The sequence below is a fragment of the Delphinapterus leucas genome, chromosome 1, assembly GCF_059928025.1.
Source record: "Delphinapterus leucas isolate spDelLeu-1000000601 "Yukka" chromosome 1, BTC_Dleu_Yukka2, whole genome shotgun sequence".
In the NCBI taxonomy this organism is placed as follows: Eukaryota; Metazoa; Chordata; class Mammalia; order Artiodactyla; family Monodontidae; genus Delphinapterus; species Delphinapterus leucas.
The window spans coordinates 88461202-88477646 of record NC_143129.1 but is presented as its reverse complement, the minus strand read 5'-3'; the positions used below and the strand labels follow the sequence as shown (position 1 = coordinate 88477646).

At 40.8% G+C, this 16445-nt stretch overlaps 1 protein-coding gene across 1 annotated transcript in view; it reads left to right on the top strand.

Moving 5' to 3' along the window:
* SLC22A15 (solute carrier family 22 member 15) overlaps nt 1-16211 on the top strand; it is an 84068-nt gene extending 67857 nt beyond the window's left edge. Inside the window, 4 exon segments of the mRNA XM_022583982.3 lie at nt 5120-5240; nt 7086-7158; nt 9257-9445; nt 9762-16211. Of these exon segments, the coding sequence (XP_022439690.2) occupies nt 5120-5240; nt 7086-7158; nt 9257-9445; nt 9762-9851 (473 nt within the window). The 3' untranslated portion in view covers nt 9852-16211.
* The last annotated feature ends 234 nt before the right edge of the window (nt 16212-16445 follow it).

Here is a 16445-nt window from a genome sequence, read left to right as displayed (position 1 = left end):
GAGAAAAAGAATCTTTTCAGTAAACCGTGCTGGAATAATTGGATATCCATATGTAAAAAGTTTACCTTCAACCTGCACATCCCATCACATGCAGTAATTAACTTGAAATGAATGGTGTGTCTAAATGTTGTGGACAAAGAATCACCAGCCATATCATAAACGAAGGATGTTGCAGCCATCAAACCATCAGCCACCATATCAGTTCCCCCTATGATGCACCCTGAGGTGATTCAGAATGGAGAAAACAGGATATTGGCCCTAGATAGTTAAGGTGCATATCAAAAGAATGATTTCAGTGAGCCCAGATTCTTGCATTTTCCCATGCATAGAAAAGTGCTAAATTCGTTAACCTGAGATATCTGTTTTTTCTTTAACTGGCAGTAATCTTCTGATGTTCTGACTACCTGATTTTTTTTGCAAAAACTCCTATATATCCTGGGTCCTTTCTTACTCTCCAGAACAGTCCCTCAGAGCTATCTGCGAGGCTGTCTCCGAGGTGTAAGTTCTCAGCGTGTCCCTGGAATAAAACATAATTGTCGCCAACTTTTAGGTTGTGTGTTTTTTTTTTCAGTCGACAGTATAAAGGGTAAAAACTACACAACTTCTAAAAGAGAACATGGAAGAAAATCTCAGTGCCTTTGGGCAAAGATTTCTTAAATATGACACAAAAAGCACACAAAAACATTCATAACTTAGACTTCATCAAAATTAAAACTTTTGCTTTTTAAAAGACATTATTAAGGAAATGAAAAGCAAGGCACAGACTGGGAAAAATATTTGTAAAACGTATACCTGATAAAGAACTTGTACCCAGAAGATAGAATGGACTCTTACAGTTCAGTAATGAAAAAACAATGGGAAAAAGGTTTAAACAGACACTTCTGCAAAAGGATATAAATATGGAAAATAAGCATGGGAAAAGTTGTTCAACATCATTAGACATTAGGGAAATGGAAATTAAAACCACAATGAGATACCACTACACACCTATTAGAATGGCTAAAATTAAAAAGACTGACCATACCAAATGTCAGCAGTGATAAGAAAGAACTGGAACTCTCATACACTGCTGATAGAAATGTAAAATAGTACAGAGACTTTGGATAACATTAGCAGCTTATTTTAAAGAGAAACATAAATTTACTGTCTGATTAAACTTTACCCAAAAGAAGCAGAAACATAGATCCACAAAAGGACTTTGATGTTCATGGTAGCTTTATTAATAATAGCCCCAAACTGGAAGGAACGCAAATGCCCCTCAGCTGAGGAATGGATAAACAAATTGTGTTATATCCATACAGTGAATTACTCACCAACAACAAAGCAATGAGCTATGACCTACTGATGCAGGGAGCAATGTGGATGAATTTCAAAAGCATTATGCTTACTAAAAGAAGCCAGACACAAAAGCCTACAAACTGAATTATTTCATTCATGTGAAATTCTAGAAATGGCAAAACTATAGTGACAGAATTTTTGGCATATGTGGTATTTTTCTTTAGGAAAAAAAAAGCCAAAGGAAAGCAAAATGAATTGTGGTTCTTGGCTCAACTTATGTATCATAGTACAGGACCTACAGCTGTCTTAAAGATTTTTAACATATTCATAAACAATAAAAATTTACCCAGTGAATGAAGTGGATGATTAAGTTTAACTTTTCTTATTTGGGTCAGTGAAATGTGACTGTAACATACTGAGGTATTTTGTTCTGGTGACCCTAGTGGACTCTGAGAAAACTTCAGATAACTAGTTCTGAAAATGATGTCTGTAGTATCTTCATCATTGGAATCAACTTAAAACCTCTGAAGTTCAGTACTTTGAAGAATACAAGTGTTTTGAAAATTCCCTTTTTTTCTCCCAAAGATAACTGAGCTTAATTTTTCCTTTTAAATCACTCTTTTCCCCTAAACAGTCACTTTGAACATTCATTGATAATAGCCAATAATATCTAATTTCATTTTCAGATAAAAACCAAGGTCAGAAATCCAGGGAACCAGCCCAGTGGCCGCAAAGCCTTCCTAAATATTAACTCATGATGACTGATAGACCGGCAGCTCCACAGGCAGGCTAAGAAGTAATTTTCTAATAAACAGAGCTGTCTGAAATTGACATGGGCTATCTTGGGAGAGAGTTGAGCTCCCCCAGGTTCAAATGGCCACTGCAGACTCCACTGGCAGGAACAAGGGGAGAAGTTTCAAGCACCAGATGAGGTGTCGGGCTGATGGGAGCACTTGTGGGTATGCGGCTGGAGCCAGGCTCCCCAGACGGTCCACTGCTGGAAGTGTCCTGAGCCTCACAGGGGAGAAATCTTCCAGCCTTGGATCTTGTGGGTGTTTAGATGGTAAGCTTTCTGCGACATGTTATTTGAATTTAATTTTCAGGATGGCAATCCCCTCACCTGTTTTAAAGACGTAGAGTATCTCCAACACAGTTCTGGAAGGTGCCATCCTGTATGGGTTGAAAACAGTCCCAAAGATCATTTGCAGTCACGCAAATGTGCACATTTCTGTTTGCTACAGTGCCACCCAAGACCTCTTCCTGACTCACTCAGTTTTCTGGAAAATCATTGATGAATTTAATTTGCCCTCATTATTGGTTTACTTGAAGTTGTTAGATATCAAAAGTCCAGACCTATACCTTGAGCATGCTTCTTTTTCCAGAAGTACCTCATGGCTTAAAATAATATATTCAGTACTTAAAATTGCTGACATATTCTTCCAAATAGCCTGGCAGAAGAGAAGAAGGCCCCAGATGGTCGAGTTTGGCAGTGCCTGGGCCACTGCGTTCAGAACGCCATCTTTAAAGGAGTTGAAGTTTTATTTCATAGTCAAGCTGGAAATGTGAAACTTTTATTTTGGAATGGGATATATTATGTGCCTCCCTCCTCAGACATTGAAAGAACATGAGCACAGATTCTTTTCACTTAAATTAATCCCTGTTATAGTCCTTATACTTACTCTTTCAATAAATATTTAGTGAGCACCACTGTGATCAGACTATGGGAGGTGCCGTGAGGGAAACAGATACAAACAAGGCCTTAGCCTGAGACAACTCAAAATATATTTGGGGGGCTTCCCTGGTGGCGCAGTGGCTGAGAGTCCACCTGCCGATGCAGGGGACATGGGTTCGTGCCCCGGTCCGGGAAGATCCCACATGCCGCAGAGCGGCAAGGTCTGTGAGCCATGACCGCTGAGCCTGCGTGTCCGGAGCCTGTGCTCCGCAACGGGAGAGGCCACAACAGACAGAGGCCCGTGTACCGCAAAAAAAAAAAATATATATATATGTATATATATTATATATATATATATATATATATATATTTGGGGGCAGACAAGATGGAAAAGTAAGCAACTACAGGAGAGTGTCTAAAGCATGCCGTTTGCATGGATTGGGAAATGGGCGCCGTGGAGGTCAAGGGCAGGAAAGAATATTGCAGTTGAGTTATTTAAGTGGTTTGGATGAGCCAGGTATGCAGTCCCAAGGAAGGGACAGGCACGTTCTATTAGTCAGAAATGTCAGAGAGAATGAGAGGCAATTACTTTGGTGATCAGGACATTGCTGCTGACCTTCAAGAATAGGAGTTTCAGGAGAGGATGGTATTGGAGGCCACATTGTAGTGATGTACAGGGCAGATGCGTTTGAGGAAATGGAGGGTCAGTCACTCACTGGAGATGTTTGATTGTGAAGGGGAGAAAGTGCAATGGAGCCAATGAGAATTTTTGCTTTTTCCTAAGGAGAAGAAAACTTATTTTGAAGGTTACGGCCTAGTGGGTTGCTGAAGGGGAGAGGTTAAATATGTTTGAAAGGGAATAATTAAATTGTAAGATCCCAGAGAAGGTAGTATTAATAAAGGAAAGAACCACTGGACAATTGATAGCATTTTTGATAGGGACGTGAACTAGCATAAACTGTATTTTTGCATTTTATGTAAAAAACGTTACATTAAGAAACTAAAATATCATTATTGATTAGTAATCTTCAAGTAAGAAATTGGGGAGGAGGAAGGATGAAAAGTAGTTCCACATTTAGAGTCTTGTTCTTTAAAGAACGTGTAGTAGTTTAGTGGGATTATTCCTTATCTTTACAATGGAATACCAAGGAATGCAAACTGAAGGTAGGAGTTTTTTGAGACTCACTCCTCTCATGTGTCAGGGCTTGTCATGCTGATCAACCTTTTACATCATTGATTGTTGAACCAGGTTGGGAAGAAAGGAGAGGCAAGTAATACCCTTAGATAAGTGGAACTTAAGACTTCTGTGAAGCTTACTTGACCCCAGTACAGAAGTTTTCAGGGAACTCTGTCATTCAGGAGTGAGTGCAGGTTTTTGTTTGTTTGTTTGTTTGTTTTTAATTTTATTGAAGTATAGTTGATTTACAATGTGTTAATTTCTGCTGTACAGCAAAGTGATTTAGTTATACATATATTCTTTTTCATATTCTTTTCCATTATGGCTTTTACAGGATATTGAATATAGTTCCCTGTGCTAAACAGTAGGACCTCGTTGTTTATCCATTCTCTATATAATAGTTTGCATCTGCTAATCCCAAACTCCCAATCTTTCCCTTCCCCACCCCTCCTCCTTGGCGACCACAAGTCTCTTCTCTATATCTGTTGAGTCTGTTTTTGTTTCACAGACATGTTCATTTGTGTCATATTTTAGATTCCACATACAAGTGATATCATTGGTATTTGTCTTTCTCTTTCTGACTTACTTCACTTAGTATGATAATCTCTAGGTCCATCCATGTTGCTGCAAATGGCATTATTTCATTCTTTTTTCTGGCTGAGTAGTATTCCATTGTGTGTGTGTATGTATATATATATATATCACATCTCCTTTATCCATTCGTCTGTTGATGGACATTTAGGTTGTGCAGGTTTAATCACACATCACGACAGCCACTGTGTAAGATTTCCTGGGGATGGCCAAAATGCTGAGAAATATTTGCTGTGTGCTGTGTGTGATGACTAAACCTTCTGAATGTATGTCTGGTTATATGATCTCTTCACTGTTTGAGATCACCACAAATGTCTCTCACTCCTTCAGAATTAAGTGTGTCACTTAGACGAATTTTTCTCCACCGAGGACCTCACAGATGTGGCACTTGTCCTCCTCAGACACAGGTGTGTTCGCAGTGGTGAACAGCCATTCCTTGTCCCTGCTGGGGAAGCTGACCATAAGCGCTGCCTTCAATGTCGTGTATATCTACACCTCGGAGCTGTACCCCACGGTCATCAGGTATGCCTCACACACAGGCTTCTCCTTCCCATGTCCTGAATTCTGTTGTAGATGTTTGCATTGACAGAGGCGTGGTCCTCACTTCACCTGGAGCACAGCGAGTGTGGGCTAGCAGCAACTCAGCAAGCAGCTGTGAGCCGAGAACCTGTGGAGACTGCTCTTGCCCGCTTGGCTGAGGAAAATGTAACTTTATGTTGGGCTGAATTCCCTGTCAATCGTGAGAAGTACTCTGCACTAAACGTATCCCATCACCCAAATAGTGCTCGGATGTCATTTTTATTTCAGTGCATGTGAGTTATTCAGTCAACCCTTCTGTGTCAGGTACACGATGGACCAGGAGACAAGGTCCCTGTTATCACAGAGCCTATATTTTAGCACAAAATATACACATTTAAGAAAAGATGAGACTTCCCTGGTGGCGCACTGGTTAAGAATCCGCCTGCCAATGCAGGGGGCACAGGTACAATCCCTGGTCCACAAAGTTCCCACATGCCGCGAAGCAACTAAGCCTGTGCGCCACAACTCCTGAGCCCACATGGCACAACTACCGAAGCCCCCGTGCCTAGAGCCTGTGCTCCACAACAAGAGAAGCCACTGCAGGGAGAAGCCCACGCACCGCAACGAAGAGTAGCCCTCACTCGCCGCAACTGGAGAAAGCCCGCGGGCAGCAACAAAGACCCAGTGCAGCCAAAAACAAATAAATAAATAAAGATAATTCCCTATAGTTATAAGTGAATATTGTATTTACATATTAGTTGTTAAAGGTGATTTTCAATGAGTAGGACTTGCTTATATCAAAAATAACATATTCAGAAACAAAACCAAAAAACCCAACATATTCCATCCTAAGTTTCCCCTCATAAAATAAGTCTGAAAACAAAAAAACAAACCTAAATTTGAAGGGCAGGGATGCAGCTTAGTCTTTACAGAACGGCCCCTGTGTACTGGACCATAGTCCCCCAGTTGGCATTTTCCTGGTCTTTTTTTGAGGATCATTCCAAACAGATCCTTCTTTTTCCCTTATCCATGCAAGAAGCGTAATGGTTCTGTCTGCCTTTTTCCCAGTAAGAGATCAGGTTGTCTGTGATTGGCTTGTCATTCCCTGATTATTCCCAGAACCTGCTTTCCCTGGCTGTTGCCTATAAAACTAGGGTGACCGTTTAGTTCCAAACTGGGACACTTTTGAGAGCGAATGTGGGCATTATTAACAATTCGGCTGGGATAACAGGGTGCTGTACGGTCACCCTACCTATAATCATTCTCATTCTCATTTCCTCCCCCTCCTTGCTACCCACATTCCCCAAGAAGGTAATGTTCTTGGTTTCCTGAGAATATATGTCCAATCAATTCCTATTTATATGCCTGATCCTTTCATAGTTAATTAGTTGAGTTTAAAGAAATGGGCAGACTTTTCAGATCATTAAACCCTGGCTCTTCTATGGATGTTTTAACTGATAGGAGACCTAAGACACGAGAACCCAGGAAAACATTTAACAAGAAATATTCACGTGCTCATTTCTGCACCAGCTTCTATACTGCACTGTCCAATATCACATGTGGCTATTTAAGTTTAAATTAATTAAAAGGAATTAAAAATTATGTTCCTCATTCTTAGTTGCATTGAGCTCTCGGTAGCTGCCTGTGTCTGGGGGCTTCCGTATTGGACAGGGCGAGTACAGAACATTTGCAGCATCACAGAAAGTTCTAGTGGGCAGTACTGCTCTGTAGCATCCTGCACTTCCACTTTGGGATTTGTTATTCTGAGCCCACTATCCCTTACAGCCTTTAAATTGTCCCCCTAGAACTTACTGACTTTTTTTTTTTCCTTTTCCTCTTGCCTTTCAGGAATGTTGGGCTTGGAACTTGTTCCATGTTCTCCCGAGTCGGTGGGATTATTGCTCCCTTCATCCCCTCACTGGTTGGTTTGTACCTCCTAGTTTGTTTCTCTTGATTCTCTGCTTTGGAAATGTTTGTGCTTTTGAGTAGAAGGAGGTAACAAACAGCTGCGGTTTTAAGATCAGCCTGACACAAATGTGTACCTTGTGCCTTTTAGATTAAGGATCCATGAGGGCAGATGGACCCTTCCCAGGGATTGGCTGTATTCATTGGAGAGTTAGCTAATGCCAGCCTGCCCCTTCCTGTCCCCATTTGTATGTTAGTTGATTAGTGAACATTTCCTAAGTCTCTGCTGTGTGCTGAGTGAGCTCTGTGCTAAGCCCTTTACATACATCATATCATGCAGTCTTCAGCACAGCCGTATGCTGTGGGCATTGGTACCCTGTATTAAATAACAGAGAACACAGCATATCACTCGGAAAAGAAAATTAGAAGAGAAGAAGGTGAAAGGGAGGTAAAGTAAACTCCATCCAATCTCAAAATGTTCATGTTCTGAGAAAGATCCCATGGAGCCCCTGTGCACATCTCTGCTTGGTCTCTTCTAGGACTTTCCCAGCCAAGACTTGTTGAAGCGTGATTAGGTTTGATCAAGTGGGGCTTTGAGCCTGTTCTGGAGACAATTGCTCATCACTCAGGCAACTACTCGCCTCATCCTAGTACAGGACGTCTCTGAAATGCCACTGTAGCCTTTTCTTTTCTTGAGGAAGTGGGATATACTTCCTTTTTCTGAGTATTTCTCTGTGTTTCGTGCTCAATTTTATTTTTTTCCTTTTTTTTCCACATCTTTATTGGAGTATAATTGCTTTACAATGGAGTGTTAGTTTCTGCTTTATAACAAAGTGAATCAGTTACACATATACTTATGTTCCCATATCTCTTCCCTCTTGCGTCTCCCTCCCTCCCACCCTCCCTATCCCACCCCTCTAGGTGGTCACAAAGCACGGAGCTGATCTCCCTGTGCTATGCGGCTGCTTCCCACTATCATGCTCAATTTTAGATCACAAGACCCTTCTTCTGAAGGAGTCATATTAGTTCCATTTTGCATAATGTGTCCAACGCTAGGTGTTTATCATTAATGATGCCCGACTTCGGACCGCTGTCCTAGAACATTATCACACCCAGCGTTGTGTCTTCCCTGAGTCCCACTAAGTTGAGAAGAGGTGAACGTTCCCCTCGATTCAACAACAGGCCCACAGTTCCGGGCATGTGTTTGCACGCAGGGGGCCGGAGGTCAGAGTTTTTCGTCCCCCTCCTGTCCCCTTCCCATGCCTCCCTCTCCTCCTCCATCATCTCTTCATCTTTGAAAAATCAGGAAAAGATGATCAGAAGGGACATCCTAACTAGCCACCGAATTTGGAAGCCCAAACCAGAAGGTGATAAAGCTGGGTGGCTCCTTTGCAGGGAATCAGGAATGGTAATCAGCTCAGAAATCCCCCAGAGCCCCGTCCTGCAAGAACCTTGGTGTTATCTTTGAAATTGTATGTTTGTATTTAAATTTTCCTGAGAACGTCTTTTGGACCGGCCCGCTACCATGTCCAAACCATGTGTATAGGTTTCTCTAGGCCTTTCTCTTCCTTTTCAGGGTGTTTACACCTTTAAGCCCCATGCCTCTCAGTTCTGGTGCTTAGTGAATCAGAACACATATGTGGGACTGTTTGGCCCATTCCAGGGTTGAGAACGTTAAAGTTCGTCGTTGTCAGCAAATATGCAGGGTGTCTCCTGCGTGTGGAGATCACTGTGCTGCAGGCCACTCAACCTGGAGTGGAAGCTGAGTGTCCGACTCACCACGCACTCTGGCAGTGTGTCTGCCTTGCCCAGACAGCCAAGCCCCTTCCCCACAGTCCCCAGCCCGTGCATGAACAGTCTGCTGCGTCTGCTCCACAGGCCAGCTCTGTCCTTTTGATTTACTCACTCCTGTCTCTGTGCCCGAGGACTGGCTCTGGTTTCCTGGGGTAATTCTCTAAGGGGAAAGAAGACGGGCTTTCTGGTGTATTCTAGTGAGGAGGCAGGACCTGGACAGTAAACATGGCAGGTCCTGGGTCATAAGACTGCTGATGTCATCTGCTAGGAAACTAACACTGAGTTTTTGTTTGTTTTCATTCCACTCCCTGCCCCCATAGAAGTACGTGCAGTGGTCTTTACCCTTCATTGTCTTTGGAGCCACGGGGCTGACCTCAGGCCTCCTGAGTTTATTATTGCCAGAAACCCTTAACAGTCCATTGCTAGAGACGTTTTCTGACCTTCAGGTGTACTCATATCGGAGGCTGGGGGAGGAGGCGTTATCTTTACAGACCTTGGATCCCCCTCAGGTATGACGGAATTTTTCTTAATCATTCAGATTTACCATTTGGATGATGATAGTTTTGGGGGAAAAGAAAAAAAAAAGAATATCTGATTATAGTAAATAGAACTGAGCAAAACTGCTGGAAAAAAGTGGGATCTGATAGCAGCTGGTTGTCAGAGAAATAAAGATGATTCATTAGCTTTCTTAGAACACTTTAGGGGCTAATTCTTAGGGGAATAAATGTCATCGGAGTACATTTGTCAGTTGAATGCTAGACAGTAATTTAACTTTAGAAATGTCATGACATCATTTCCCTGCCCTTTTCTCCTTTCCTGCTTTAGTCTGTGGACAAGGAGAGCCCTTTAGGGAGTGAAAGTGAGGAAGAGGAAGAGTTTTACGACGCGGATGAAGAGACACAGATGATCAAGTGACGTGCCCCAGATTCCTCCTCAGACACAGAGGGTCATCTTCTCTGCCTCCAACGAGGGCAGGTTCTCCCAGGAAACTGAAGGGAGCTGTGGAAAGATAGGCCTGAACAAACATCGAAGGTACTCAGTGTGGCCTGATGTTTTTTAGGCACCAAGGAAGTTGGAGAAGAGATTTCAAGAAACAGGACATCACTGCATCAAGGGAATAGTTGTTAACTGCCCACAATTCGGGTTTAGCTCAAAATCATGACCTCTGGCCAGATTGCTGAAGTCCACATGCCAGAGTGGTAAGCTCATTTGTTTCTAGAAGTTTGATTACGTTGCCTTTCAACTTCACTGTGGCCTAAAGGCAAATATGTAAAATTTCTTCTCACCATAACACGTAATCTGTCCACCAAATTTGACATCCGCCCCTCTCAGTTGCTCCTCACCAGCAATCTTTTGAGGCAGGTTGGTGTTAACATTTCATTCACTTTTGTGCCAGAAGAAAAGCACTGAGAGGTCATTTGTGTGGCCTGAGGCCCTCCACCTTCATCCCGACGGATGAAATTTGGGCCCCCAGCTTGGTTCCTGGCCCAGTGATTGGCTTGAGCTCCCTGTGGTTTCAGTCAGTCCCACAGATGACCCGCTAGGAAAAGCCAGCTGCACCAGAGTAATGTTCAGAGTCTGAGGTGTGGCTGCCTCTCCCTGGCAGCTCCCTTTGATACTCGAATTGTGTAATTTCTTCAGTTCCCACTTGTGTGCACCTGGAGAAAAATTTCCATCTCAGATTCTAGTACCAGCAATAACTTCCAAGCCATGCCCAGTAAATGACGAAGTTTTATAAAGGGGGAGGGCAGTTAAAAAGTGACATGTCAAGACTTTGGATGTTAAAAAGGAAAAAAAAATGCTGTTTTTAATAAGGAAGAAAAGAAAATTATCTTTCACAATTTTCTGTTTGTTTTGTTTTCAGTGTTGTGCAAGGAGGGACTGGGCAACATTTAAGAACTTGAACTCTTCTAGTCCTAGATCAGCTCCAGCCTGTTTGGTTAGCTAGAATGGAAGGCTCAGTAATTTCCTAGTACATGTTGGTTTTCATTAAGTACTGCCAGCTTTCAAATAAATCAAAGTCATACTGTTTCCTAAAATCATGTGCTGAAAGTGTTTCCCATGAAACCTGGGTATTATCTCAAATAGGAGTGTTAACCTGGAGTCAACAAGCTTGGACAGTGTTACTTTAGGTCACTTTCCCAACTGGGAAAATTTCTGTGTTTTCAGAATTTCCATTTCTCTTAATCCCTTGGAGAAAAATTTCACTGGAGATAAAGAGAAGTCATCACTGAGTCTGTTTCTGGAAATCTTGGAGGACGCACCTTGCATTGGCTCCAACCCTGTCCTGTCCTCTTCCATTGACCTCTTGGTTTGCACTATACCAGCTTGTACCTTTGTTAAAGTATTTTTATGTCCTTCATGCCCTTGATTATGTATTGGGCTCTTAATAAATAGGGGCCATCTCTACTACTGTTTATTTCTCGCTGCTGTGCCCAGAACACAGTAAGTATTACTGTTTCTAGCCATCAGGGAAATTGTAGAACTCCTCCCAGTATCATTTTTGTAAATCACAGGCAAATCTGACCCAAACCCCCAAATTGTGGAATCTCGCTGTATTTCTCTGGGAAATGGAGACCCTGCCCACCATCAAGAGAGGAAGAAAGGAAGAACTTACAAGGACACTTAGAAGTTCTTCATTGTGAAGTTAAACGTAAAACAAGAAACCAACACATAGGTGATTCTTGGTTGGTTGGAGCCCTCTTTGCATTATAAGAGTAATAATCCCATTATAAAAACATGTGGAAACTAGAAGTTTAAAAATGTATTAGTCATAGGCCCAACACCCAGAGACAACCAGTGTCATGGCTTTGGTCTCTCTGAAGACCAACTGGGAATCCATCTTTCTATTGGCACTGGGGTTCCCTCTGCCTCTGGCTAGATAATTGAGGATTCCATTAGTTCTGCCCCTGGGTATTCTCTTTTCCCAGCTCCAGGGTAGAAGAAGGGAGGGAAGGGTACACAGTTTGAACAAATGTTGCTAAGGCTGGGCTATCAGCTGCTCACGTCAGATGTGTCACTAAATTTTGTTTCTTCCTAGATGGTCTTTTGGCAAAGTTTAATAATTACTGTTTTGGGGACTTCCCTGGTGGCACAGTGGTTAAGAATCCACCTGCCAATGCAGGGGACATGGGTTTGAGCCCTGGTCCAGGAAGATCCCACATGCCACTGAGCAACTAAGCTCATACGCCACAACTACTGAGCCTGCGCTCTAGAGTCTGTGAGCCACAACTACTGAGCTCGCGTGCCACAACTCCTGAAGCCTGCGTGCCTAGAGCCCGTGCTCCACAACAAGAGAAGCCACTGCAATGAGAAGCCCACGCACCGCAACGAGGAGTAGCCCCCGGTCATCGTAACTAGAGAAAGCCTGTGCGCAACAACAAAGACCCAACGCAGCCAAAAATAAATAAATTAATTAAAAAAAATAATAATTACTGTCTTTTCATCCCTTTGCCTTTTATAAAAACAGATTTTTTCCTTTTGCTATTAACTGTTGAAAAATAGTGATTGTAGAGATGGTGCACATGAGCATATTTGTATTGATTAAATTATTGGAAAACTCTTAATTTATAGGTAACATATTTTGTTTGTTCAGATGATTTGTAAAAGGTATCCTTTTAAATTTTTTATTGTATTCAAAATTAAATTTCTTTTCTCCTAAAAAGCAGCAAGAAAGATAAGACACATAAGAAATCCCAGGGCTTCCAGGGTCAAAGGTCTTACTTATCAACAGCTTGCCCAGAACCCTGGCACCACACAGATATGTTGAAAGAAACTGTTTTGTAGTTTCCTGATTGTTGAGTTAAAACCACTGCCCATTGAAAATGCAGTATTTGTCATTTGGCTGATTTCAAGCAATGTAGACATTCTTTAGTACTTAGAAATGAACAAATAAAATACAACAAATAACAAGCAAATGAAAGTTTCTGGGACACTACTTAAGTAAATATAATCTGGGCAAGTATTTTTATGGAGGTCAAATTGATAAAGGTACTTTTAATAGATTCATATTCCTAATGAAAACATTGAAATAATTATCTCTACTAATTAAACTGAATTAAACTGCAGCTTTCTAATAGGATTTACTCTTCCATTACTAATTCTTATTAGATTATTAGTTCTTAAATTGGATACATATAAAGGATTTTTTTTAACAAAATAAAATGCAGGTATTTTGGTTTCTTGTGAATATGATAAAGAATTGTAAAATGTAGACCTTTTGTTCTTACAGAACGTATCAGGATGTACACAGTAGCATCTTTGACAAATTGAGCAAATATAGAATCTGCTAGAAATTATGGGTGGTATGTGGGTCAGGGGCTGTAGCAAAGTTAGGGAGTCAGTGGGTACAAAAGATAACTATAAAAGTATTTCTGGAAAGAGAAAAATGCAAAGATACTGCATTGTTAGAAAATGCATCTGTGTAGTATGTTAAAGGGAAAGATCTTATGATTATCTCAATAGATGCATGAAGATTATTTGACAAAATTCAACACCTATTTAAAATAAAAGCTACTAGCAGACAAGGAGTAAAAGGAAACTTCCTTGGCAGTATAAGGGGTATTGTAGCACTTAAGGTGAATTGACCTAAGGCATCTCTTCACCCTCCCGGGACCTTCAGACTTTCTTGATAATGACCACAGTAAGAAATGTATTTTACATATTCCTTCTCTTCCCTGTTCCTCCACATCTTTCTAATCTCTGTCTCTGTCTCTGTTTCTGCCTCTGTCTCTATCTCTCTCTTTCTCCCCACCTTACAATACTTACTATATATATATTTAAAATATATTAAAATATATACATAAAACTTTCATGCAACATGCTTATTCTTGCTTGGTACCCTGATAGCTTATATTCTGTCCCATTTTGTTTTTTAAAATGCCACTTGTGACCCACTAAACTGATTTCATGACCTGTAGTTTAAAAACCCTTGGTTCTTCTCTGTCTTCTTGTACTGCAGGGGCTTTAAAGCTAAGATGTACATTTCCCAAACACCCTTTTTCAGCTAGGCTTCTAGGTGCAATTAAGTTTCCACCAGTCAGATTCAGATGGAATTTGGAAGGTGGGAGTGAGGTGGAGGCCATACCTGTGATGCATCATTTTTTCCTGCTCTGTTCTCCAGGGATGGAGGCATTTGGTCTTGCTGAGGCAGTTTCAGCAGAGATATTGACAGAGGCAATATTGATTAAAATCTTAACAAGATTTTTTGCATAGAGCCTGGCAAAATAATTCTACTAAAGAAAAGTAATGATTTGGGGCTTCCCTAGTGGCACAGTGGTTAAGAATCTGCCTGCCAATGCAGGGGACACGGGTTCAAGCCCTGGTCCGGGAAGATCCCACATGCCGCAGAGCAACTAAGCCTGTGCGCCACAACTGCTGAGCCCGCGCTCTAGAGTCTGCGAGCCACAACTGCTGAGCCTGTGTGCCACAACTACTGAAGCCCACGCACCTAGAGCCTGTGCTCCACAACAAGGGAAGCCACTGCAATGAGAAGTCCGCGCACTGCAGCAAAGAGTAGCCCCTGCTCGCCGCAACTAGAGAAAGCCCGCGCACAGCAACGAAGACCCAACGCAGCCAAAAATAATTAAATTTTTTAAAAAAGTAATTATTTGAAACTATTTAACAATCCCAAAAAAATAAGAGCAAGCAGAAGGGACTCAACTTCCTAGATATTGAAACTTCTGAAGCCGTGGTGTCAGTGTAGCAATAGATAAGCAGATCAATAGAACATAATAGATCCCAGAACAAGACCAAACATAAATAACAATTTGGCATTTTTTGAAGATGGCATGACAAATCAGTGGGAAAAGAACGAACTCTTCAATTATTGATGTGGGAACTAATGGGTTTCCATATCAAAGAAAACTAAATTAGGACCTTTCTTCTCACCATAACAAAAATTCCAAGTAAGTTGAAGACCTAAATGGAAAAAGTCAAAACTTTAAAACAGCTATAAAGTAGTATAGGAGACTGTTCTTATGACCTTGGGGGATTGAGGGATTTTTCAGACAAGAAGTAAAAATCACAAATCATTTTTGAAGAGACAGATTGATATGTTTCACTGCATCTAAATTTAAAACTTCTTTCTGTATGACTAGACACACCACAAAGTTAAAAGAAAAGCAGTAGGTAGGAAGAAAATATTTGCAACTGCTGTAAAAAAACAAGGATCAATATCCAGAATATAGAAAGACTTAGTGCAGATAAGAATGAGAAACAATAAGAAAGTTTACAAAAAATATTTTTAGGCAGTTCACAGATCATAGATGCTCAGCCTCAGTAGAGGATCAGAGAAATGCAAATTGAAAAAATTAAGTTATATAAAATCCATTAGATTGGAGAAAAAGGGAGGCTAATACCAAATTTTGAAGATATGAAGAAAAAGGAATTTACTTACATCCTTGTATTATAAATTTATTCATCAACTAGACTGTCAGTAGCAAGTGAGGTTGAAAAATGTATATGTTCTATGACAGGAATTTTACTTCTATATCTATGTCGTGGAAGAGTTTTCAGATATTTTGGCTGTAAAATTTTAAGAAAACTTTCACACTGCAACACACAGTACACACACCTACATATATATATCCACACATATATATATCACCAAAAAAACTTTTATAAAATAATGCGTACTAGATACATTGCATTGTATTTTCTATGGTATTATATTTTACTTTAAAATGAAAAGAATGTTGGTGAAGACACACAAAAGTGATTTCGCAATTCATAAGCAAATCAAACCAAGCAGTTGGAAAAAGTGAAACATAAAATTTTTGCTAGATCAAAGTTATTTCATGGTTAAATTCTTAAGTGAGTGACAGGAGTATTTGCCAGTTAAAGAGATTCAAATGCTTTATAAGCCATACTTTACAGTCAAGACTGTTGATACTCTGTTGCAGAATTCTCACTGTTATTCCCACCCAAATGAAGAGTTATCCCTCTTCCTATAGGTCTAAATTTCTCTTGGGAAAGAGCTTTGCATCTGTGGAAACATTTGGACTTCTCAGCTGAGACCCTAGAGCTCTGTAATACAAAGCTTAGAAGAGATTACTTATTTATTGAAAAATGTCAAGGGCAGATGTAGTCAAAGTAGTATTAAAATAACTTCAGTCTAGACCTTGCAGAACAATTGATTTTGAATAGAAGAGATGTTGATGGAATTTCTTTGCTTCAAAATATAACTTCAAGAAATTGAGTGAAATGATTGTGTAAGATGGGCAAAAATGCACACTCAATTTGGAAGTGAGTTTAATCAATGAATGATTTACCAATATGTAGGCAGAGCTTCCAGAAACCACAGAGCAGAAGGCAGTATGCAGAAGGAAGCCCACTGATGCAGTCCACACAGCATAGGTCGAGGAGTGGATCCGGAGAGGTAAACTGTCCAGCACTGGGAAGCACTTGAAAGATGGTAAATATGTGTCATGTCAGATTAGGGTTTTAAAATTGTAGAAGTTACAATATGCTTGCTGGTGATAATATAATAGATTCATTTGTTTCCTAGAG